Raw genomic sequence first — 22,013 nt, 5'->3', positions numbered from 1 at the left:
CGTGGGGAACGGGGGGATTTTCAAAGGCATCTTATGTCTCTTCCCTTCCAGCCTGATGTTCTGGACCAACTGGAACGAGCAGCACCCCAGCATCATGCGTGCCACTCTGTCTGGTGCCAACGTCCTCATCATCATTGACCAGGACATACGGACACCCAATGGGCTAGCCATTGACCACAAGGCCGAGAAGATTTACTTCTCGGATGCCACACTGGACAAAATCGAGCGCTGCGAGTACGATGGCTCCCACCGCCATGTGAGTCAAGGCCCCCACACCAAGGATGGGGGAGGAGGGGGAGGAGTGCCGAGAGGCAAGACCTGGACTGGGCAAAGCAGAATGGTTGAGGTTGGAAGGAGCAGAGCTGTTCCTACGGCAAAGGGAAGTCAGGTCTTCCCTTGGCAGACGCACTGGGATAGGAGCTGTTTGGGGTGATGCTGGGGACTGTGTCCTACAGCCAAGATCCCTGGTGCTCATGGTTTGCCAATGTTTGGCAGGTGATCCTGAAATCGGAGCCTGTGCACCCCTTTGGCCTGGCTGTCTATGGTGATTACATCTTCTGGACGGACTGGGTACGCAGGGCTGTACAACGAGCTAACAAATACGTGGGCACCGACATGAAGCTTCTACGTGTTGACATCCCCCAGCAGCCCATGGGTATCATTGCTGTGGCCAACGACACCGACAGCTGTAAGGACACCACCCCACACGCTCGCCCCCACATGCCCCTGCCCTGCCTGGCCTCCTCTTGGGCTGTGGGGGCTTCTCGAACCCCCTGCCAGACAGCTCTGGCTCTTCTAGCCCGTCTGAAGGCTGGGGAAAGTGGAGTTTATCCCGCCGTCTTTCCTATCCTGTGATTGCCCGTTAAGGGCTCTCACACCCCAAAGCCGTGTATCCCCCAAGGTCTGTCCGTGTCCATCCTCTGTGCAGGCTGGAGAGGGAGAGAATTTGCCCCATTTGTGCTGTTCCCAGGGCGTCCTCCTTACGAGGTCCGAGGAGGCTGAATGCCCCCAAATGCATACGTCCCCTCATAGCCCCCTTTTGAAGAGCTCGGGGGAGAGCCCAGACTTTTCTGTCCCCCCGCAGGCGCATGAGGGGAAAGGGTTGCTCAGATGCTGTTCTCGGTCTCTCCTAGGCGAGCTGTCCCCCTGCAGAGTGAACAACGGCGGCTGTCAGGATCTCTGCCTGCTTACGCCCAAAGGACATGTCAACTGCTCCTGCCGTGGCGAGCGTGTCCTGCAGGAGGACTTCACCTGCAAAGGTGGAGGGGAGGTGGAAGCGGGGAGCTGGTGGGGATGGAGAGGGGAGGAGGAAGGGGGCAGGGGGAGGAGGTAGCCTGTCTCATCCCGGCGGAACTGACGTTCCTCACCCACCCCCCAGCCCTGAACTCCACCTGCAACGTGCACGACGAGTTCGAATGTGGGAACGGCGACTGCATTGACTTCAGCCGGACCTGCGATGGTGTGGTCCACTGCAAGGACAAGTCAGATGAGAAGCAGTCCTACTGCAGTAAGGTTCCTCCTCTTGCTGCTTTGCTCGCGCACACACTCACGCACACACACACCCTGCTTCAGCCGTCAGCTCTGCTGGCCAAAGGGAGCCAGGTCTCCTGGGTTGTCTCCTCGTGTTCCTCCACTCTTCTTAGCCCCTCTTGCGCTCCCAGAGCCGGGCCCATCAGGGCCAGGCTTTCGGGGCTCCAGGACTTTTCCAGTTGTGGGGGGTAGGCTAGAGAGTGGGGTGCCGTGAGCTGTCCCGAGGAGGTTGCAGCACCCTTCCCCTAACACCAGCCCTTGCTCCTTGGCTGGGAGGGGTCTCTGTGCTGGGCAGAGGCCAAGCTTAACCTTCTGATGTTGCCAGCACAGCCCAAGGGAATCTGTTTCCTGATCTTGCAGGCTGATCTCTGCTGCTGAAGGGTCCCTGAGGAGCTGGAGAGCCTGGAGGCCCTTGCCCTCCCCTTGCCCTCACATTCSCCTCTCTCCTGCAGGCAGCCGCAAGTGCAAGAAGGGTTATCTGCACTGCATGAACGGCCGCTGCATTGCCAGTCGCTACTGGTGCAATGGTGTGGATGACTGCGGGGACAACTCGGACGAAGTGCCGTGTAACAGTAAGCAGGCTGGCTGGCGCTGTGCCAGCCCTTGCCAGCACTGTCAGCTGTCTGGGACAGGGACAGAGGCTTCAGGAATGAGTTACCTTCAGCTTGACAGGATCAAAGCAGAACCAGGGCTTAGCAGAGTCAAGGTTAAAACCCTGGCTGTGCTGCGTGTTCTATGCACCAGCTTTGTAAAACTCACTCCCTGATAGCTGGGAAGAGGAGCTCCCGAGAAGGGCAGTGCAGCAACCGGAGCCACTTAAAAATAGTGGTTTAATATCCAGGAAGAGCACAAGACGGTGGCAAGGTGCCATGTCACTGCTGCTGTGCTCCTGAGAAAAGGGCACCCACGCATCTCCAAGGGCAGCGTCCTGCTGAGGTGCCTGTTGGGAGCCGCAGGTCTGCAGGAGCCTTTTTGCCTGGGTTAGAACTGCCCGAGAAACTTAGGAGCGTCTCCGCACCAGGCCAAGCCCCCTAGCAAGAGGCCAACCCAGCAGACAAGTTCAGGCATGGCAGGCAAAATCCATGAGCCAGAGAGGAACCAACTGGGAGGAGGGGACGGAGCTGGGAGTGCAGGTCCAAGGCTGGGCAGAGCCGCCGGGCAGAAGGCAGCATGTGCACACGTGTGCGTGCGTGGCTGCAGCACGGGCAGAGGGCCGCGGGCGGCTGCAGCGGTGGGTCCTGCCGGCCTCACCGCCGCGGTTTCCCCATGTTGCAGAAACGAGCTGCGCGGCCACGGAGTTCCGCTGCCGGGATGGGAGCTGCATTGGGAATTCGAGCCGCTGCAACCAGTTCATCGACTGCGAGGATGCCTCCGACGAAATGAACTGCAGTGAGTGCCCCGCTTGCCGTGCTGTCCCCTGCTGCCTCCCCRGCTGGGACGTGCCCCGTAGCCTTCAGAGATGCTCCTGCCTTCTGCACCTGCGGGCGGGGAATCCCAGGTCCTGCAGCTTGCTTCAGGCTGTGGGACTTGTGTTGAGGGGGAAGGAGAGGAGGGGAAGGGTCTTGGTTCAGATGCCATCAGCAGAGACTAGTCCGGGTTGGCCTGTGTGCTGGAAGAGGTACCGGCCCTCGCTGTCGCTTCCAGCCCACGCGCACGGTGCTCAGCACCTCGCTGTCTGACAGCTCGTCAGCAGCACTTAGTGAGGTGCCAGGAAATGTGGGTTGCCCCAGCAACTCGGGGCTGCAGGAGACGCGTGGGGCGAGATCAGCGCGGTGCTGGGGCAGAGTGGGCAGAGCTGCTGGTGAGAGAGCGGGGGCTTGTGCTGCCCCGAGGAGCCCGAGCAGAAGGGCTGTGCCGCAGGGGGCAGCGCCCATCACTCGGGGCGTTTGGTCTGCTCCCTTGCAGCYGCCACCGACTGCAGCAGCTATTTCAAGCTGGGGGTGAAGGGCACAACCTTCCAGAAGTGCGAACATACCTCCCTGTGCTACGCTCCAAGCTGGGTGTGCGACGGGGCCAACGACTGCGGAGACTACTCAGACGAGCGCAACTGCCCAGGTGAGAGCGGGGAGAGGGGCCTGGGCAGGTGGGCTTGGCGCTGCCCCAGCGTCACGCSACCTCTCTGGCCAGCTGCTGCGTGCAAAGATCACCTTGCTTTCCCGCGCTGCTGCGTGCTGCTGGGCGCTGCTGTGCTGCATCAGCACAAAGGGAATTTGGGGAGGAATCTCTCTGGGTTCCTGCCCCGGACCTGGGTTCGGAGCCRTTCTGGGCATGGAGATAGGTAGGACTCCATCAGTGTCACCAAACTTACTGACGTTTTCCTCACAAACCAGGCGGGAGAAAACCCAAATGTCCAGCCAATTACTTTGCCTGTCCAAGCGGGAGGTGCATCCCCATGACCTGGACCTGCGACAAAGAGGATGACTGCGAGAATGGAGAAGATGAGACTCACTGCAGTGAGCGGCAGGGTGGGGAGAGCCAGGGACCCCGGGGTCACAGCAGGGGTGGCAAAAGCAAGGCATGCCGTGGGGGGGAAGGCAACAGCCTCCTCTCTCTCTGAAATCCCTCTGTCAAGGACCAGGGTGCAGATTTTTCCCCCCTTCGCGGTCTGATTGCACGAGCTGGGGCTTTTGCCTGTGTCTGAAACAAATGTCCTTGCATGTTTGCTTGGTACGTGCCCATGCGTTCGCAGTTGTTTTGAGGGTGTCCCACTAGGGCTCCGAGTTCAGTAACTTAGCTTGCTTGATTTTTGTTTTTAGTTTAACCTTCCCTGAGCAACCCTCAAACTGCGGCTTCCCTCCAGAGCAGGGAACCTCCATCAGTCCTGCTCCTGAAGTGCCTGTCCGCACTGTACATGGGCCCTGCTGGGACTGGGCGAGCTACATCTGCAGTGGCACCCGGGGCTGCAGCCCGCAGGCCCAGCCTCGCTGCGCCGCGGCATCCTTCCTCCGTGCTGCCCAGCCCTAACCTCCTCCTCTCCCCCCAGACAAGTTCTGCTACCCCGTGCAGTTCGAGTGCAACAACCACCGCTGCATCTCCAAGCTCTGGGTGTGCGATGGGGCAGACGACTGCGGCGATGGCTCTGATGAAGACAGCTACTGCCGTGAGTCGCTCTAGCYCCTGCTCTGACCTCTGTCCGTTCGTGCCCGCGCTGCTGCCCCCTCCCCGAGATCCGGCCTCTGCCCCTGCCTCCCCCCCCCCTTGCTTTTCTGTGCCTGGACCTCGCTGCCCCCCTGCATGTGCGCCGTGGGGCCACGCATCCCCAGCATGCAGGTCCTCCAGCGACCGGCCTTCCTGCCTGTCCCTGCTGCAGGGCTGACGACCTGCAGCGCCGGATCCTTCCAGTGCCCAGGCACCTACGTGTGCGTGCCGGAGCGCTGGCTCTGTGATGGAGACAAGGACTGCGCGGACGGCGCTGACGAGACCCTGGCTGCCGGCTGCYGTGAGTCTCCTGGGCTGCGTGCGGTGGGGTGCGGGGAGCCGCTGCGGTGGGGCCAGCACCTGCCTGGTAGCAGAAGGCCCCTGCCTTATCCTGCCCGCTTCCCCGCCAGGCTCTTGGGGGGGATGCGCAGTGCTGTGGTCGTGGCACACTTGGGTGCGGGGCCTTTGGGTGCCTTTCCCGCGCTGCGAGGAGGGCAGGAGTGTCACCTCGTGGCGCAGTAGCCAAAGGCACCCGGTTGCCTGGTTCCTGTTCCTGGCCACAGACTGGGGTGCAGCCCCGTGAGGGAGGCTCCGTTCCTGAGCGGGAGCCCCCGTCCCGTCCGAGGTCGTCTGGGCCCAGCACCCCGAGACGGCTTGGGGGGCCGGCGGGAGAGCCCTGGGCTGACGGCGGYGCCTCGTTGCAGTGTACAACAACACGTGCGACGAGCGGGAGTTCATGTGCGGGAACCGGCAGTGCATTCCCAAGCACTTCGTTTGCGACCACGACGACGACTGCGGCGACGGCTCGGATGAGTCTCCGGAGTGTGGTGGGTGTCCGTGGGGCCGCGTCTCTCGCAGCGCCGGCCCTGGCGGCCCCCCGGGGTCTGCTGGGCTTGGGGACGGGACCCTGGGGGGGTCTGAAGTTGGGGGCAAGGTGAGGGGTGTGGAGATGGGGCAGTGGCTGCGGGCGTCCGCCSCAGCTCTGAGCACGGCTGGGGAGGCGAAGCAAAGCTGCGCGGCGTTTGCCTTGGGCTCCCCGCGTGCAGCCCTGCTGCGGGGGAGCCGAGCCGTAGGCACGGCCTGAGCCGCTGCCTCCCGCTGCCCCCAGAGTACCCGACCTGCGGCCCCCACGAGTTTCGCTGCGCCAACGGCCGCTGCCTCAGCAACAGCCAGTGGGAGTGCGATGGCGAGTTCGACTGCCACGACCACTCGGACGAGGCGCCCAAGAACCCGCGCTGCACCAGCCCTGGTACCCGCGGGGCGGCGGGGGGGTGCCGGCGGCCTGGGGAGCTGCCCCTGCGCCGCCTCGTGCCGGGCGGCCCTGACCTCTCCCGCCGTTGCAGAGAACAAGTGCAACGACTCCTTCTTCCTGTGCAAGAACGGCAAGTGCATCCCGGAGGCCCTGCTTTGCGACAACAACAACGACTGCGCGGATGGCTCCGACGAGCTCAACTGCTTCATCAACGAGTGTCTCAACAAGAAACTCAGCGGCTGCTCCCAGGAGTGTGAGGACCTCAAGATCGGGTACAAGGTAGGGGCCTGGTCTGGCCTCTTGGGCTGGGGCGGGCGGCTGGGGGATATCCTCGTGTGAGGGTGCTTTTCTCCTGCACCGGGTGTCAGGCAATGCGCGTGCGGGCAGTCCTGGCTGGTGCCTGTGTGCTGCTCTCAGGCCTGCAAGCTCCCTGTGCCCGAGCCCGCTCGTCCCACGGTGATGAATGTCACACCAAAACACGTGGTTCCTGGATGCATCTAACAGCTCCCGGTTGCCTCCTGCAGTGTAGATGCCGCCCTGGATTCCGGCTCAAGGACGACGGGAAGACGTGCATCGACATCGACGAGTGCTCCACCACCTACCCCTGCAGCCAGAAATGCATCAACACGCTGGGCAGCTACAAGTGCCTCTGCATAGAGGGCTACAAGCTCAAACCTGACAACCCCACCAGCTGTAAAGCTGTCACAGGTGAGAGCCTGGGTAGAGGCGGGGACGCTGTTCTGGGGACTGCAGGGTGCTGCCAGCGCTGGAGCGAGCCACGGTGCTCCGCGAGGGGACGCGGCTGCAGCCGCCGCAGGAGGAAGGAGCAGGCGGCAGCCAAGCGTGGAGGGAGCTGGGTCAGAGTGCTGCTGGGCGCAGGGGAGCTGCCCCCGGCCCTCCCCAACGCGCCTTTTGGTTTCCCTGTGCAGATGAAGAGCCCTTCCTCATCTTTGCCAACCGGTACTACCTAAGGAAGCTCAACCTGGACGGCTCCAACTACACCCTGCTCAAGCAGGTGCGGGGCGAGCGGGGGCAGCCCAGGGTGGCACCAGCCCCGGGGCCGGGCTCCACTGCCGGCGTAGGGGCCTGGTGGGCATGAAACCGGTGGCATTGGGAGACCAAAAGGGGGGATGTGAGTTGGGCTCTTGGCTTCCAACACAGACGATAGGTCCTGTATAAATAGTAGCTCTCACTATAAATATATGCTAGGTCCTATGTAAACAGTAGCTCTTCAGTAGCTGACCTTTATAAGGTAGCGTCTACACAACAGTTGTCTGTAAATGCCTTTAACTTCTCCTCTGCAGAGGCTGGGAGTTGTGGCTGGGGCCCTCGCAGGGATGTCTAAAGCGCCTGCTGCAGCAGCTTAAGCTGCTTTAATGCTTCTCCTTCCTCCCAGGGACTGAACAACGCGGTGGCTCTGGATTTTGACTACCGGGAGCAGATGATCTACTGGACAGACGTTACCACGCAGGGCAGCATGATCCGCCGCATGCACATCAATGGGAGCAACGTTCAGGTGGGCGGCTGAGGTGGCCCCACTGGCACCTGGCCCAGGGAGCTCCCTCGGCTGCTGGTCCTTACCTAGCTCCTGCATGGCAAGACTGCCCGGAGGAGCCCAGGTTGGGACCAGGACTGCCGGGGAGGAGGGCACAGCCCTGCTGTGGGGTCACCATGGGGCTCAGAGCACTAGCCCAGTTCATCTGAGGCCTCCGGGGGAGGTTTTGCAGTACCATCCCAGTCGGAAATAGTCTCCATGCTGCCCCAAAGCAGTGGGAAGGACTGTTTGGGCAAGAGAGACCATACCCAGGGGGATGAAGGGAGGGATGGGGAAAGGGAGTGGGACAGGACCACCTATGGGGCTGTGCCCGGAGAAGGGGGACGTCATTCCCRTTCCCGAGGGACCAGGGCAGGATCTGGTTCTCCCCATCCAGCCCCAATTCATCTGTTTTCTCCCAACAGGTTCTTCACCGCACAGGTCTCAGCAACCCTGATGGGCTGGCTGTGGACTGGGTGGGAGGCAACCTGTACTGGTGTGACAAAGGTCGGGACACCATCGAGGTGTCGAAGCTCAACGGTGCCTACCGCACAGTGCTGGTGAACTCGGGCCTGCGCGAGCCCCGAGCGCTGGTGGTGGATGTGCAGAATGGGTGAGAGCCTCTGGGACCTTCCCCTTTATGCCAGGACAGCGCTGGCGGCCCTTCTGCTCTCTTGCTGGTGGGCAGTAGTCCTGGGGACTGCGAGACCGGACAGTTGCCTCCCCACCTCTGGGACAACCCAATTCCTTTTCCTGTCCCTTTTCCCTGCCAGGTGGCTGCACACTTGGCTCGTTCCCTCCTCCCCAGGCACCTCAGTTTAGCCGTGCGACCGGCCAAACCCAGCCGCTGCTGTGGTTTGGGCTGGACTCAGCCTCCCTCTGCGGTTCTGTTCTCCTCCCCAGTTACCTGTACTGGACAGACTGGGGCGACCACTCCCTGATTGGGAAGATTGGCATGGATGGCACCAACCGCAGCGTCATTGTGGACACCAAGATAACGTGGCCCAACGGCCTCACCCTGGACTACATCAACAGCCGAATCTATTGGGCCGACGCGCGGGAGGACTACATTGAGTTTGCCAGCCTGGACGGCTCCAACAGGCACACGGGTGAGAGGGCCGGGGCTCCCGGTCCCCTTCTGCACCTCCGCGGGAGTGTGATCTTTGGCGTGATGGTGGGGCTGGGAGCCAGGACTCCTGGGTTCTGTCTCCGGCCCTGTTGGCAGCTCCTCTCTGCAGGRTGTTTGCTTCTGGCTGAGCTGGCCCTGGAGGGCAGCTGCCCTGTGTGTGGCTGAGGGCGAGGCGGGAGGGACGGGCTGGGGCAGCCTCTCAGTGGGCTGCCTGCTCCCCCTTGCAGTCCTGAGCCAGGACATCCCGCACATCTTCGCCCTCACCCTCTTTGAGGATTTCATTTACTGGACCGACTGGGAGACCAAGTCCATCAACCGAGCTCACAAGACAACGGGTGCCAACAAGACGCTGCTGATCAGCACGCTGCACCGTCCGATGGACATCCACATCTACCACCCCTACCGCCAGCCTGACGGTGAGCCGCGGGCCTGGGGCTGGACACAAGGGTCTCTGGTGGCCCTGGCCCTGGGGAGAAGCCCTGGGAAGTAAGGCAGGAGAGCAGGGGCTGGCCACAGTGTCTGAGGCCAGGTTGGGTGGGGGACAGACGGGGGATGTCTGTGGTGGGAAGGGAGTCAGCAAAGGTTCATGCACTGTTCGGAGGGTCTTTTCTGCTTGGTCTGACTCTCGGTTCTCTCCCTGCCGCCTCCGCAGTTCCCAACCATCCCTGCAAGACCAACAAYGCAGGCTGCAGCAACCTCTGCCTCCTGTCACCGGGCGGGGGACACAAGTGTGCTTGTCCTACCAACTTCTACTTGGGCAGCGATGGCAAAACCTGCGTCTCCAACTGCACAGCCAGCCAGGTACCAGCCCTGCCTTCCCGGCTGCAATGCAGCTGCAGGGCTGCCTGCGTCCTCCTGCATGCACAGACGTCCTCCCTGCGAGCGCGCGCCACTGTGCTGACCTGCACTGGAGCACACATCCCTCCTGCCAGACTCGCCATGCTGCAGCAGCCGCGCGGCTGCCACGGCTTCCCCTGCGTGTGCATGCGTGCACATACCCTGGACGTTCGTGTCCGCGTGCCTTCTCCTGACACGGGCAACGTCTCCCTCCCGTGGCCCTTAGCAGCACGTACAGACTGCAGCGGGTCAAGGCTGCCCCGTCTCCTGCAGGGAGCCACGGTTGCCCCAGTTCTGGAGCCCCCACTCCATCTGCCGCCCTTCTCCTTCCCCAAAACCTCAGAGACTGTTGTAGGGTGGACTCGGGGTAAGGGCTGGGTCCYGGTCAGGCGTGAGGGCGCGGAGGTGTGTCCCCGGCTGGGCGTCCTGTTCCAGTTTGCCCTCACAGGCTGGTCTCTCTGTCGCAGTTTGTCTGCAAGAACGACAAGTGCATCCCTTTCTGGTGGAAATGCGACACCGAGGACGACTGCGGGGACCGTTCGGATGAGCCCGAGGACTGCCGTGAGTCAGGGCAGGGCACGGAGGGAATCACCTGGCCACTGCCCACCTTGTCCCAACTGCCAAGCCCCATTTTTGGGCCCTTCAGAAGCAGCCCAACAGCACAGCTGTGATGAGGAGAGGGCTCTCAGCACTCTCCACAGCCAGCCTGGCTCTGCTCATGGAGCAGGTCCCCAAAAGCCCTGCTGCTGCGTTGGCTTAGGCCAGCATTACTCTTCACGTGTCCTCCCTCCTCAGAACGGGTGACAAGGAGGGTTGCCCTGGCCTCGCGCTGGCCGCATTACCCCACTAACGAGGCTGAGCGGCACAGCGGGGCACCACGCTTCCCCTGGGTAGGAAATTGCCCCACGGAAGACAACAGCCTCCTGCCGCTCTCTCGTAGCGGAGCTGTCCCCCTTCCCCTCCRTCAGCCCAGTGCTTCGTGTGGTGTTTGCGCAGCCCTTGCTGAGGATCCCAAAGATGGGAAAGTGGGAGGTTAAGGTTTGCCCTGAAAATGTTGCTCCAAGCAGATGTTTCACCCTGTCTTGCTCTCCCCGTAGCCGAATTCAAATGCCGGCCAGGACAGTTCCAGTGTTCCACTGGGATCTGCACCAACCCAGCCTTCATCTGTGACGGGGACAATGATTGCCAGGACAACTCAGATGAGGCCAACTGTGGTAGGTTCTCCGCCTCCCCCCGAGACCCTCAGACCCTGGCAGGGCTGCAGCATCTAAGGAGCGAGGCGGAGATGTTCTGTGTCTCAGCTTCTGACCATGTTGCCTCCCTTCCCAGATATCCATGTGTGTCTGCCCAGCCAGTTCAAATGCACCAACACCAACCGCTGCATCCCAGGCATCTTCCGCTGCAACGGTCAGGATAACTGTGGTGACGGCGAGGATGAGAAGGACTGCCGTAAGTGGGGAGCTGCTAGGTGTATGAGGTGTGAGGGRCATGCATGGTTGAGGGTGAGGAGTTCAGTGCTGCATCAGATTTGTGTCTTTGCATTTTGCCTTCTCTTGCAGGCTGCCTGTTCCCTGCTTTAAGGGTGATCCTATCCCTGGGATCCTATCCCTGAGACTTCCTTCTCACCCTYGCATCTTAGAGCATCTGTCCACCTTCACCCTGCTTCCCCTACAGACACTGCTGTTTCCCATTTCCTAGTGGAAACCAAATCCTTAAATCCCTCTGTGGCCAGTTCACCTATTTGCCATGGGTTTGTGCTACCCTGAGCCATCTGTTCACAGCTGAGGGATCTTGTTGCTGCTTCTTCCCCATCTGCCTGCAGCTGTTCTGGCCAGTGGAGCAGACGGTAGAGTCTCCTGGGGCTGTCACAGGGCTTCCCTCCCTTCCCCTCTCATGCAAATGGGTCACCAAGCCTAGACTTTGTTGTGATGCCCATCTCCAGTGGGATGGTTTTGTGAGGTAGCTGTTGGCAGAACCTGTCTGCGCCCACCGCCTGTCCTGACTCTGTTTCTCCCTCTCCAGCGGAGGTGACTTGTGCCCCCAACCAGTTCCAGTGTGCGATCACTAAGCGCTGCATCCCCCGCGTCTGGGTGTGCGACCGGGACAACGACTGCGTGGATGGCTCAGATGAACCTGCCAACTGCAGTAAGAAGCCTGCGCACGGAGGGTGGCGGGGTCTGGCCACACCGACACCTGGAGCTGCCCCGCAGCTCGGCAGCTGTGCGCGTCCTTCCCTGCGGGGTGGTGGGTCCCTGCTCGGTCCTGGCAGATCTGCCCGTGCTGCAGGCAGTGGGTGGCGCTGGCTCTGCCCGGGTTCATCCCATTGCGATGCTCCTCCTGCTGCCTCCTCTCCTGGAGAGCAGCACGAAAGGATGGGGTCTTGCCCTGTCCCTGCAAAGAGGGGTGCTGCGCTTGGCTCCGGGTTGCTAGGAAAAGCTTCCTGGGAGCCCTGGAGGCCAAGGAACGTGCCTGGCCAGCGCAAACCCCATCTCCCCTCCCCGTGTCGGTGATATCTTGTTCCTCTCCCCCCAGCGCAAATGACGTGTGGCGTGGACGAGTTCCGGTGCAAGGACTCGGGCAGGTGCATCCCAGCGCGCTGGAAGTGCGATGGGGAGGACGACTGCGGGGACGGGTCCGACGAGCCCAAGGAGGAGTGCGGTGAGCAGGGCTGGGGGCCGGGGAGATGAGCCACGAGGGCATCTTGGGTGCCCTCTTCCCCGATGGCCAGGCTGCTGCCGCTGTCTGTCCTCTTGCACCTCCCTGGGTGCCCTGGCAAACCAGCTGGGGCGCAGGGAGGCCTGCATGCGCGGGCGATGCTGATGCCATCGTGTTCCCCTCCTCGCAGACGAGCGCACCTGCGAGCCCTACCAGTTCCGCTGCAAGAACAACCGCTGCGTGCCGGGGCGCTGGCAGTGCGACTACGACAACGACTGCGGGGACAACTCGGACGAGGAGAGCTGCAGTACGTGCTGCCTTTGCCGGCCGGGACGAGGGGGTGCGGAGGGGAGCGGAGCAGTGCGGATGCTGCCGCAGCCCTCTGCCGGCTCCGTGTCCCCATGCGCGTGGGGCAGGGCGCGCTGGGCTGCTTTGGGGGCTGCGTAGTGTCCTCCACTTGGGCAGAGCTGGCGTGGTGGCTCCAAGATGTCTGGCTAGCTTGGTCCCTCAGCCAAGGCTCTCGGTTAAAGGAGAGGTCAGAAGCGGTGACAGGTAACGGGGAGGCGGCTGATGCTGGCCCCTTCCCGCGCAGGCTGTGCGCCGCGCAGCTCAGCCCCGTCGCGACTGCACTCGCCTGCCGAGCTCGCAGGCACCGCTCCTGAGGCCGCTTGTGTCGGCTCGGCCGGCAGCRTGGTGGAGCAGGCCGCGTTCTGGAATGGGTTTTCTTTAGACCGTCACCCTGTGGTTTGGCTCCAGCTTGGCAGGCAGCGTCGTTTGAAAAAGTTTGGCTCAGGGAGGCTCTGAGCGCACTGCTTTTGGGACTGTCTGGAACAAGCTGAACCCAAGTCACAGACCTGGACCTGGACCAGGTGTGCATGAAGACAGCTGGTTTGGAAAGGCGGTGGCAGGCAGTCAAGTTGCTGCCCCTTAACGAGTTGCTGCTTGTTAGCAGGGCTGTGCCAGCACCTGTCCTGCTGCGCAGCAAGGGGCAGTGGTGGTGCCGGCGGCCAGSGGCTCTCGTGGCTGCTGGCGGACAGGGACTCGCTCCGGTTGCTCCGCAGGGCTGCGAGCCGCCTGCGGAGCAGCGCCGGGCTCTTGATCCCAGTGAGGCCTGGCACCTTCCTCCCACCCCTTGCTGCCCCCCCACCTGCCTCCATCTCCCTCTAGAGCGTAAATTTTTTTCTTTTCTGTTGATTTTACGTTGTGTTTTTGAGTTTGTGCCATTTCACTTCATCTTATGTTTTTCTCCATTTTCACACTGTCGTTATGGGGCGCTCAGAGGTAGGTTTCTGCCAAAATCTTTTAATTCCATGTACAGTCTCTTTAAAATAAATGAACATGATAAACTAGAGGTGAGGGCAGAGGGGTCGGGACTGGATCAGCCCTGACGGATTTGCACCAGCGTCCCGCTGCGCTGGGTCGGCGTCAGGAAGGCTCCAGCGCTGCCGCCCGTGCGTGGCTCGCGCTGAGCTCCAGAACCTGCCCCCTCTGCTCCTCTCTGCGCTGGCCGTGGCCCTCGCCCACCCCGCAGTCCCGTCTCTGCCGCGCCAGCCGGCCGGGCTGCCCAGCTGCGCCGCTGGGAAACGGGGCACGGACGAGCCGGAGGGCAGGGGGGAGCAACGGCGAGGGAGCAGATGGGGGCTAACGCTGCCTTAAGGGGGTGTTGCAGGAGGAGGTGGCCAGGATCAAGCCTTCCTGGCTGTACCATCCCCCCGAGACCCCCGTCTCCCCGAAGGGAGCTGGGAGCCCTGCGGCGGGATGGGAAGCRAGCTGGGAGGCAGCGTAGCCGTGCCCTCTCCGGCAGCTCCCCCAGTCCTGCTTGCACCCCAGCCTGTCCCCCGTGCCGCCGGGTTCCTGGATGCCTGTGCCAGCCTGCGTCCCTCCAAAACTCTTAGCCAGGGAGCCCCTCGCCGTTCCCACCGGCGGCAGGCGCTCACGGGCTCGCCCCTGTGCTCTGTCCCCCAGCGCCCAGGCCCTGCTCGGAGAGCGAGTTCTCCTGTGCCAACGGCCGCTGCATCGCAGGCCGGTGGAAGTGCGATGGGGACCACGACTGCGCGGATGGCTCTGACGAGGTACAGTGCCCCCGGCCCCATCCTCAGCCCTTGCCCTGCCCAGCACGGGGGCACTGCGGAGGGGTGGAGAGCCCGTTCCTGGCCGCATTCCCGCTGACCCGGCTGCGTCCCCTGCCTCCCCCTGCAGAAGGACTGCACGCCCCGCTGTGAGTTTGACCAGTTCCAGTGCAAGAACGGGCACTGCATCCCCATGCGCTGGCGCTGTGACGCTGATGCCGACTGCATGGATGGCACTGACGAGGAGAACTGCGGCACCGGGGGTAATGCCGGCGCGTCGCGGCTCCCTTTTGCCCTCTGCGCTGATCGTCTTCCCTCTCTGTGCCCTAACGTCTSCTGCGTCGCTGCTGGGAGGGCTGCACGGTCCCTTGCAGGGCTGTGTGTCTGCCCCTGCACCCGCTGCCCCCCACCAGCACCCGGCAGGGTCCTGCCAGGCCCCGGCTGTTGGGGAGAGCTCTGCTCTGTGTCTGTCGGCACTGCTCTCCTGGCCCCCGTGTRTGTGTGTGTGCACAGACAGGCACGCGAGCCCTCCCGAGCCCCCCAGCCATGCCTGCCGCCGGGGCCGCAGCCCCGCGGTGCGGCGGCCTGCGCTCGCTGACGGCCCTGGCCCCGTGTCGTCCGCAGTCCGCACCTGCCCCCTGGACGAGTTCCAGTGCAACAACACGCTGTGCAAGCCGCTGGCCTGGAAGTGCGACGGGGAGGACGACTGCGGCGACAACTCGGATGAGAACCCCGAGGAGTGCTGTGAGTGGCGCCGCGCCACCCCGGCTGCCACGGGAGCCTGCCTGCTGCCCTGGGCGTCCTGAGGGGTGGGGGGACCCCACTGCCCTGCCAGGGGCCCGCGGCGCCGGGGTGTGCAGGGGGTCCCGTGGAGAGGGCGGTCTGCGATGCTGGGCCGGGGTTGGGAGCGGTGGGAGCCGGGGGGAGATGCTGGGAGAAGGAGGAGGACGGAGCTGGGGAAGAGGAGGGCCGACCCCCCGGCGGAGCTGGGTTGGCGGTGGGGTGACGCTCCTTGCTTTCGTCTCTGGAGCCCGTTTTTGCTCGCGGGACGGGTCTCTCCGGAGAGCAGGCAGGGCCGGCAGCGGTCCTGCACGAGCGCGACAGCCTGGCTCTGGCGTCTCCTTTCACCGTCACCGTTTGTTTCTGTTTGCCGGTGCAGTGAAATTCCAGTGTCCCCCCAACAGACCGTTCCGCTGCAAGAACGACCGGGTGTGTCTGTGGATCGGTCGACAGTGCGACGGCATTGACAACTGTGGCGACAACACTGACGAGAAGGACTGCGGTGAGTGGGGGGCCACCGCCGCGGGGGCCGTGGGCTGCCCGGTGCCGACGGGTGGCAGCAGCTCACCACCATCTCCAGGCTGCTGCTGGTGAAACCCTGGGTCGAACCCCAGTGTTTGGGCCTCAGTTTGCCCCACTCCTTCCATCCAAAGTCTGGGAGTTGGGCGCAGGCGTCCCGGTTCCCGGCCCTGTCGGGGCCCTGCTGTTCCCTTCGTGGGGCGGGATACCCGTGCTGGGGCTGGGTCCCCTCCTGCTCCAGCTCGCGCCCACTGCCCCGTCCCCCCGCAGAGTCCCCCACGGCCAAGCCCAGGAGCTGCAGCCAGGACAAGAACGAGTTCCTGTGCGAGAACAAGAAGTGCATCAGCGCCAGCCTCCGCTGCAACTTCTTCGATGACTGCGGGGACGGCTCGGACGAGGAGTCYTGCTCCCATGGTGAGTGGGGAGCTGGCGAGGGCCCGCGCTCGGGGCGCGCACCGGGGAAACCGGGAAGGCGCAGGCGCTGACACGATGTCCCGCCGCAGACCACAAGTCGTACGACTGCATGACCAACACCACCATGTGCGGGGACGAGGCCCACTGCATCCACTCACAGTCCGCCACGTACTGCACCTGCCGCAGAGGCTTCCAGAAGGTGCCAGACAAGAATTCCTGCCAAGGTACTCCCCACCTCCGCTGCAGAGGACTCGGGTTAATGGTTGGTTTTCACCCAGAGGATGTGTCTTCACAGCCTAAGGGTAGCTCAGAACCAGAACTGGTGTCCTTGCGGCACAAATGTGATGGAGATTTCTCATGCCGAGTGGGCAGGAGGGTGGGGAAGRGGGGAACGAGGGGGTTGCTGAGCCCTGGTTAGTGCAGACCAGCTCCCCGGGGACGGGCCGGACCGGGTCACGTTTGGAGGCACCTGCCTGATCTCCCCCGTAACTCCCGTCCTCTCTGCCCAGATGTCAACGAGTGCCTGCGATTYGGGACCTGCTCCCAGCTCTGCAACAATACCAAGGGCTCCCACGTGTGCAGCTGCGCCAAGAACTTCATGAAGACAGACAACATGTGCAAGGCAGAAGGTCAGGAGGGGACGCCCACTGTGTGTGCGGGTGCACAAATCCTGAGTGCATCCGCGCCTCCCCGCAGGATCCAGCTGCTTTTCCCCTCCTCGCCTCCTCTTCTCCCCGCAGCGCTCCTTGCCTGTCGCAGGGATGCTAGGGCATCCTGCCCTTTGGGATGCTGAGCCTGTCACTGTCAAAGGAAGGCGCCGGGTCCTGCCCTGTGCCCTGCCAGTCTGTTCTGCCCTGGCAGAACGGGCCGGAGGGGTGCCAAACTCCCGGTGACCCAGTGGGACTCCCTGCCCAGCCCATGCTAACGGTTCCTCCTTTGCAGGCTCAGAGCACCAGATCCTGTACATTGCCGACGACAACAAGATCCGGAGCATGTACCCCTTCAACCCCAACTCGGCCTACGAGCCGGCCTTCCAGGGCGACGAGAACGTGCGCATCGATGCCATGGACATCTACGTCAAGGGCAACAAGATCTACTGGACCAACTGGCACACCGGCAGGATCTCGTACCGCGAGCTGCCTGCCTCCTCCGCTGCCTCCACTGCCTCCAACCGCAACCGGCGCCAGATCGACGGCGGCGTCACCCACCTCAACGTGAGCTCTGCCCAGGGCCGCGGCAGGAGGCGCCCAAGCCGCCTGCGGAGGCTTCTCTCCCCCGACCTCCCCCTCTTTTCTGCTCTTTCCAGATCTCAGGGCTGAAGATGCCTCGGGGTATTGCTATCGACTGGGTTGCTGGGAACATCTACTGGACGGACTCTGGGCGGGATGTCATCGAGGTGGCACAGATGAAAGGCGAGAATCGCAAGACGCTGATCTCGGGCATGATCGATGAACCCCACGCCATCGTAGTTGATCCGCTTAGGGGGTGAGAGACTCAAGGCCTTGCTCCTTTCCCCTCTACCCTGCCCTCACCCAACTCCTCTTAGCACGAGCCCTTCCATGGTGGCACGTCCCTGCGCCCCAGCATCACTCCGTTTCTTTGTCGGCGTGAGCTGTGCGTTGTTGGAGTCACATTTCCCTTCAGCAATAACTTTAGGATGGTGTTGGGCCAACGGGTGAGGGTCCCTCCTCCTCCGAGGCACTGGACTGCTCTGTTCTCCCCTGCCGGGAATGACCCACTGYGTCCTTTGCAGGACTATGTACTGGTCAGACTGGGGCAATCACCCCAAGATTGAGACAGCCGCTATGGACGGGACACTGCGGGAGACCCTGGTGCAAGACAACATCCAGTGGCCGACAGGTGAGCAAAGCCCTAGGAGGGACGCGAGGGATGGAGACGGGCGACAGGARGGACACACAACCAGGCAGGGCCGGAAGGCTTGGCCGGGGAGCCAGAACCGTCTCTTCTGAGCTCCATGAGAGGAGCGAGTGTGTGGGAACAGGGGGGCAGTGTGGGTGCTCCTCTGCTGGCCGTGGGAACAAGGAGAGCTCCGAGCGGGCTACGGGCCCCCTGCCTCACTGCTGCGCCTGCACCCCCAGGGCTGGCCGTGGACTACCACAACGAGAGGCTGTACTGGGCCGATGCCAAGCTCTCCGTCATCGGCAGCATCCGGCTCAACGGCACTGACCCTGTCGTGGCCATCGACAACAAGAAGGGTGAGCAGGACTCCCGAGACCCATATCCATGCAGTGAGGAGGAAACAGCTGCTCGAGGGGCAACGTCTCTGGGGTGGGATCCTCTTGCACCCCCAGCTCCCCCGCAGGCTCCCCGGGGCCCCCGGGACCTGGGTTGGGCCGCGTGTGCCCGGCACCTTGGGGGCATGGCAAACCCCCAGCGCTGGGCTGGAGATGCCCAGCAGACAGCAGCRAGGGCTGCTCTCCCTCGTTAAATGCTCCGCAGCAGGACTAGAGCCTGCTGGCACTGCTGTTCCCCCAACCCCGGCCCGGCCGGAGGCCTCGTACGGGTGGGGGCCCTCGTCAGCCCTGCCCTGTGCAGGGAGCAGCCAGCCGTGCCGTTTGCTCCCGAGCTATCTCTGACCGCCCGCGTTCTCCCTTTGCTGCCCCAGGGCTGAGCCATCCCTTCAGCATCGACATCTTTGAGGACTATATCTACGGCGTCACCTACATCAACAACCGCATCTTCAAGATCCACAAGTTCGGGCACAAGTCCGTCACCAACCTGACGTCCGGCCTCAATCATGCCACCGACGTGGTGCTCTACCACCAGTACAAGCAGCCGGAGGGTGCGTGCTGGGCCTGGGCACRGGGTGATCCCAGCATGGCCTGGGGGTGCTGGGGGCCTCATTTCTGGGCCGGGGCGGGATCTGGGGTGGGATGGGGCGCCAGGAGGGTGAGGGGAGCTCTGGCAGAGCTTTGAGGCAAGAAGAGGCTCGGCCRGGCTGTTTCCCTGCCATGGTGGGAGGGCATCCTCGGGGCAGCCGGGAGTGCCGGAGCGGGGTGGAGTGACGGGGGGAAGCTGTCCAGGTATCGGGGAAAACTGCCGGCTGGCGACGCGGGGCTGCGGGTRCCCTGCATCGGCTCACCCTGCCGCTCACCCTGCACCCTCGCAGTGACCAACCCCTGCGACCGCAAGAAATGCGAGTGGCTCTGCCTGCTCAGCCCCAGCGGCCCCGTCTGCACCTGCCCCAACGGCAAGCGCCTGGACAACGGCACCTGCGTGGTCATTCCCTCGCCCACCGTCTCGCCTGTCGGTAGGTGCTTCCCGGGGCCCGGCGCGGGCGGCACGGCCGCAGCCGGAGCAGTGGCTCCCGCTCACCCGGCCCCTCTCCCCAGTGCCCACCACGGACACGTGTGACCTGGTCTGCCTCAATGGGGGCAGCTGCTTCCTCAACGCCCGCAAGCAGGCCAAGTGCCGCTGCCAGCCGCGCTACAACGGGGAGAAGTGCCAGATCGACCAGTGCTGGGATTACTGCCAGAACGGGGGCACGTGCGCCGCTTCGCCCTCCGGTGAGGCTGGGCGACGGAGCGGGGGCGGGCAGGGCGCGCCGGGGCTGGGTGGCGGGCTGACGGCTCTTCGCTCCGCCAGGCATGCCGACGTGCCGCTGCCCCACCGGCTTCACGGGGCCCCGCTGCAACCAGCAAGTCTGCACCGACTACTGCCTGCACAACGGCAGCTGCACCGTCAACCAGGGCAACCAGCCCAACTGCCGCTGCCTGCCCACCTTCATCGGGGACCGCTGCCAGTACCGTGAGTGCTGCCGCCCACCCGCGCACGTGCCCAGGGAGCAGCTCCTGGGCAGCCGGGGCTTCCTGCGCTCCCCGATAATTGTGTTTCTCCTGCAAAGTGGGGGGAACCGCCTGCAGGGGCAGGGGCGCGGTGCCGTGGGTGCACAGCTGCCGGCGCAGGGGGCCTGACCCCCGCCGTCCCCTCGCAGGGCAATGCTTTGACTACTGCAAGAAYGAGGGCGTGTGCCAGATGACGGCCAGTGGCGCCAAGCAGTGCCGCTGCCCGCCGCAGTTCGAGGGCAGCCAGTGCCAGGACAACAAGTGCTCCCGCTGCCAGGAGGGCAAGTGCAACATCAACAAGCAGAGCGGAGAGGTCTCCTGCATGTAGGTGCCGGGGCAGCGGGATGGGGGGCCCRGGGCGAGCGGGGTGCCCCTGCGTGCCAGCTGATGCTCTCCGCCCTGCAGCTGCCCAGATGGCAAGGTGGCCCCCAGCTGCCTGACCTGCGACAACTACTGCCTGCATGGCGGCACCTGCTCCGTTGGTGACAAGACGCAGCTGCCTGAGTGCCTGTAAGCGGGGTCGGGGCGGGCGGGTGACACGCGGGGAAGGACCGTCTCCTTCCCCCGGCCGGAGGGAGCCTGTGACTGATGCCCCCCCCCGTGCACCCCCTGCCCCACACGCAGCCCCAGCCCTGTGCCCCCCCCTCCCTGCATGCCGGCCTCCCCCCTGCTAACCCCGGGACTCTCCCGCTCTCTGGCAGGTGCCCGCCGGGGCTGACGGGGCCGCGCTGCGAGGACTTCATCGTCAGCGAGCAGCAGAGCAGCCGTGCGTAGCGGGGGGCTGCCTGGGGGGCACCGAGCCGCACTTGGGGCGGGGGTGGGGTGCTTCTCGCGTGGCTTTTCGGTTTGCCCAGTGCCTGCCCCATGCGGGCCTGGCTCCGGTGGCTGGGAGGGGGGGGGCACCACAGCGCCGTGCACCCACCGACGGGTGCCTCTGGCCCTGCAGGAGCGGCCTCCATCGTCATCCCTATCCTGCTGCTGCTGCTGCTCCTCGCCGTGGTGGCCTTCGTCTGGTACAAGTGGAGGATCAAGGGGTGAGTCAGGGGCGCCCGGGACTGGGGGATCACGTGCCGCCCGGCAGGCGCAGTGCGGTCGAGCCCAGGGCAGGGACGGGACCCTCCTTTGCCCCTCTCGGTGCCCCCCACGCTGACCCCGTCCCCGTTGCACACCCCCGCGCCCCCCACAGCGCCAAGGGCTTCCAGCACCAGCGGATGACCAATGGTGCCATGAACGTGGAGATCGGGAACCCCACCTACAAGATGTACGAGGGGGAGCCCGACGACGACGTGGGGGAGCTGCTGGACGCCGACTTTGCCCTGGACCCGGACAAGGTGGGCGGCAGGGCCGCGGCAGGGCGCCCCGCGCAGGGGGGGACAGCGCCGTGTCCGTGCCCCCGTCCGACCGCCTCACCCTCCTCTCCGCAGCCCACCAACTTCACCAACCCCGTCTACGCCACGCTGTACATGGGCGCCCACAACAGCCGCAACTCTCTGGCTAGCACCGACGAGAAGCGGGAGCTGCTGTCGCGGGGAGCGGACGACGAGCTGGCCGACCCCCTGGCATAGGGCACGGACGCCCGGGGCCAGCGGAGGCCGGGGGGGAGCCGAGAGCCACTGTATAAATGTACAAATGAAGGATTATTACTTTTCTATGTGAGCAGTATTATTACCTGTATATTCCCCGGTACCGGGCCTCAGCGCCCCTCGTTGCCAGATCCGGCTTTGGTTTATTTTAAATCTCTTTCCATGGGGCCCCCCCTCCCTCCCTCCCTCCCCCCGTGGTGGCCGCAGGCCCAGCCGGCGCCCGGGAGCAGGGACAGCGCGGGAGCGCGGGGCGAGGGCCAGACGGTCGGTGTGCGGCGGTGAGGGCTGTGGAGCCGCGGGGGGGGACGGCGAGGGCCGGGTGCCCGGCGCTGCGCGTTAAACGGAGGCAAGGGGATAATGCAAAAAGCAGGGCACAGGCTGCAAAGGGTCCAGGCAGGAGGGTGCAAAGAGCAGGGGCTGCACCCCCCATTCCCCCCACCTCTCCGCTCCCTGCTCCCTCCCTGCATCCCCTCTGCATCCCTCCATCCTTGCATCCCCCTATTCCTCCATCCCTCCATCCTCTCCCCGTCCCTGCATCCCCCCTCATCCTGGCCCTCCTTCCCTTCTCCCCCCACCACCTCCTTCCCCCCACTTTTTGCCCTCCGCCACCCCCCCATCCCCACTACGTGGCCTCTGTGCTCCCCCCGCCACCTTTCTTGGCTCCCCCCATCCCTCCCCTCCCTTCCCTTCCCTTCGTGGCATTTTCGGCTCTCCCCGCTGTTGGGGGGGCACCTGGCGAAGCCCCCGGGCCTGGCCGCAGCCCCGCG

General features: G+C 64.2%; 1 protein-coding gene across 1 annotated transcript in view; it reads left to right on the top strand.

The window, feature by feature from the left end:
- LRP1 (LDL receptor related protein 1) overlaps positions 1–21,746 on the top strand; it is a 76,691-nt gene extending 54,945 nt beyond the window's left edge. The window contains exons 42-88 of the mRNA XM_026078236.1: positions 52–256; positions 496–688; positions 1,134–1,259; positions 1,379–1,507; positions 1,983–2,102; positions 2,806–2,919; positions 3,436–3,585; positions 3,861–3,995; positions 4,514–4,630; positions 4,841–4,969; positions 5,373–5,495; positions 5,777–5,917; positions 6,012–6,199; positions 6,445–6,628; positions 6,850–6,935; positions 7,317–7,436; positions 7,880–8,067; positions 8,358–8,563; positions 8,811–8,999; positions 9,236–9,384; positions 9,888–9,981; positions 10,518–10,634; positions 10,750–10,869; positions 11,443–11,565; positions 11,953–12,078; positions 12,266–12,382; positions 14,041–14,147; positions 14,275–14,407; positions 14,769–14,888; positions 15,304–15,426; positions 15,714–15,857; positions 15,947–16,081; positions 16,367–16,486; positions 16,800–17,071; positions 17,164–17,342; positions 17,611–17,717; positions 17,957–18,073; positions 18,484–18,660; positions 18,988–19,128; positions 19,211–19,384; positions 19,464–19,625; positions 19,813–19,987; positions 20,069–20,173; positions 20,365–20,429; positions 20,610–20,697; positions 20,850–20,994; positions 21,088–21,746. Coding sequence (XP_025934021.1) covers positions 52–256; positions 496–688; positions 1,134–1,259; positions 1,379–1,507; positions 1,983–2,102; positions 2,806–2,919; positions 3,436–3,585; positions 3,861–3,995; positions 4,514–4,630; positions 4,841–4,969; positions 5,373–5,495; positions 5,777–5,917; positions 6,012–6,199; positions 6,445–6,628; positions 6,850–6,935; positions 7,317–7,436; positions 7,880–8,067; positions 8,358–8,563; positions 8,811–8,999; positions 9,236–9,384; positions 9,888–9,981; positions 10,518–10,634; positions 10,750–10,869; positions 11,443–11,565; positions 11,953–12,078; positions 12,266–12,382; positions 14,041–14,147; positions 14,275–14,407; positions 14,769–14,888; positions 15,304–15,426; positions 15,714–15,857; positions 15,947–16,081; positions 16,367–16,486; positions 16,800–17,071; positions 17,164–17,342; positions 17,611–17,717; positions 17,957–18,073; positions 18,484–18,660; positions 18,988–19,128; positions 19,211–19,384; positions 19,464–19,625; positions 19,813–19,987; positions 20,069–20,173; positions 20,365–20,429; positions 20,610–20,697; positions 20,850–20,994; positions 21,088–21,228 — 6,619 coding nt within the window. The 3' untranslated portion in view covers positions 21,229–21,746. The remainder of the gene's footprint in view (positions 1–51; positions 257–495; positions 689–1,133; positions 1,260–1,378; positions 1,508–1,982; positions 2,103–2,805; positions 2,920–3,435; positions 3,586–3,860; positions 3,996–4,513; positions 4,631–4,840; positions 4,970–5,372; positions 5,496–5,776; positions 5,918–6,011; positions 6,200–6,444; positions 6,629–6,849; positions 6,936–7,316; positions 7,437–7,879; positions 8,068–8,357; positions 8,564–8,810; positions 9,000–9,235; positions 9,385–9,887; positions 9,982–10,517; positions 10,635–10,749; positions 10,870–11,442; positions 11,566–11,952; positions 12,079–12,265; positions 12,383–14,040; positions 14,148–14,274; positions 14,408–14,768; positions 14,889–15,303; positions 15,427–15,713; positions 15,858–15,946; positions 16,082–16,366; positions 16,487–16,799; positions 17,072–17,163; positions 17,343–17,610; positions 17,718–17,956; positions 18,074–18,483; positions 18,661–18,987; positions 19,129–19,210; positions 19,385–19,463; positions 19,626–19,812; positions 19,988–20,068; positions 20,174–20,364; positions 20,430–20,609; positions 20,698–20,849; positions 20,995–21,087) is intronic.
- The last annotated feature ends 267 nt before the right edge of the window (positions 21,747–22,013 follow it).

The sequence above is a fragment of the Apteryx rowi genome, unplaced genomic scaffold (assembly GCF_003343035.1).
Source record: "Apteryx rowi isolate R43461 unplaced genomic scaffold, aptRow1 scaffold_475, whole genome shotgun sequence".
Taxonomy (NCBI): domain Eukaryota; kingdom Metazoa; phylum Chordata; class Aves; order Apterygiformes; family Apterygidae; genus Apteryx; species Apteryx rowi.
The sequence above is the reverse complement of the archived record's forward strand: the minus strand, read 5'-3'. Positions and strand labels throughout refer to the sequence as shown.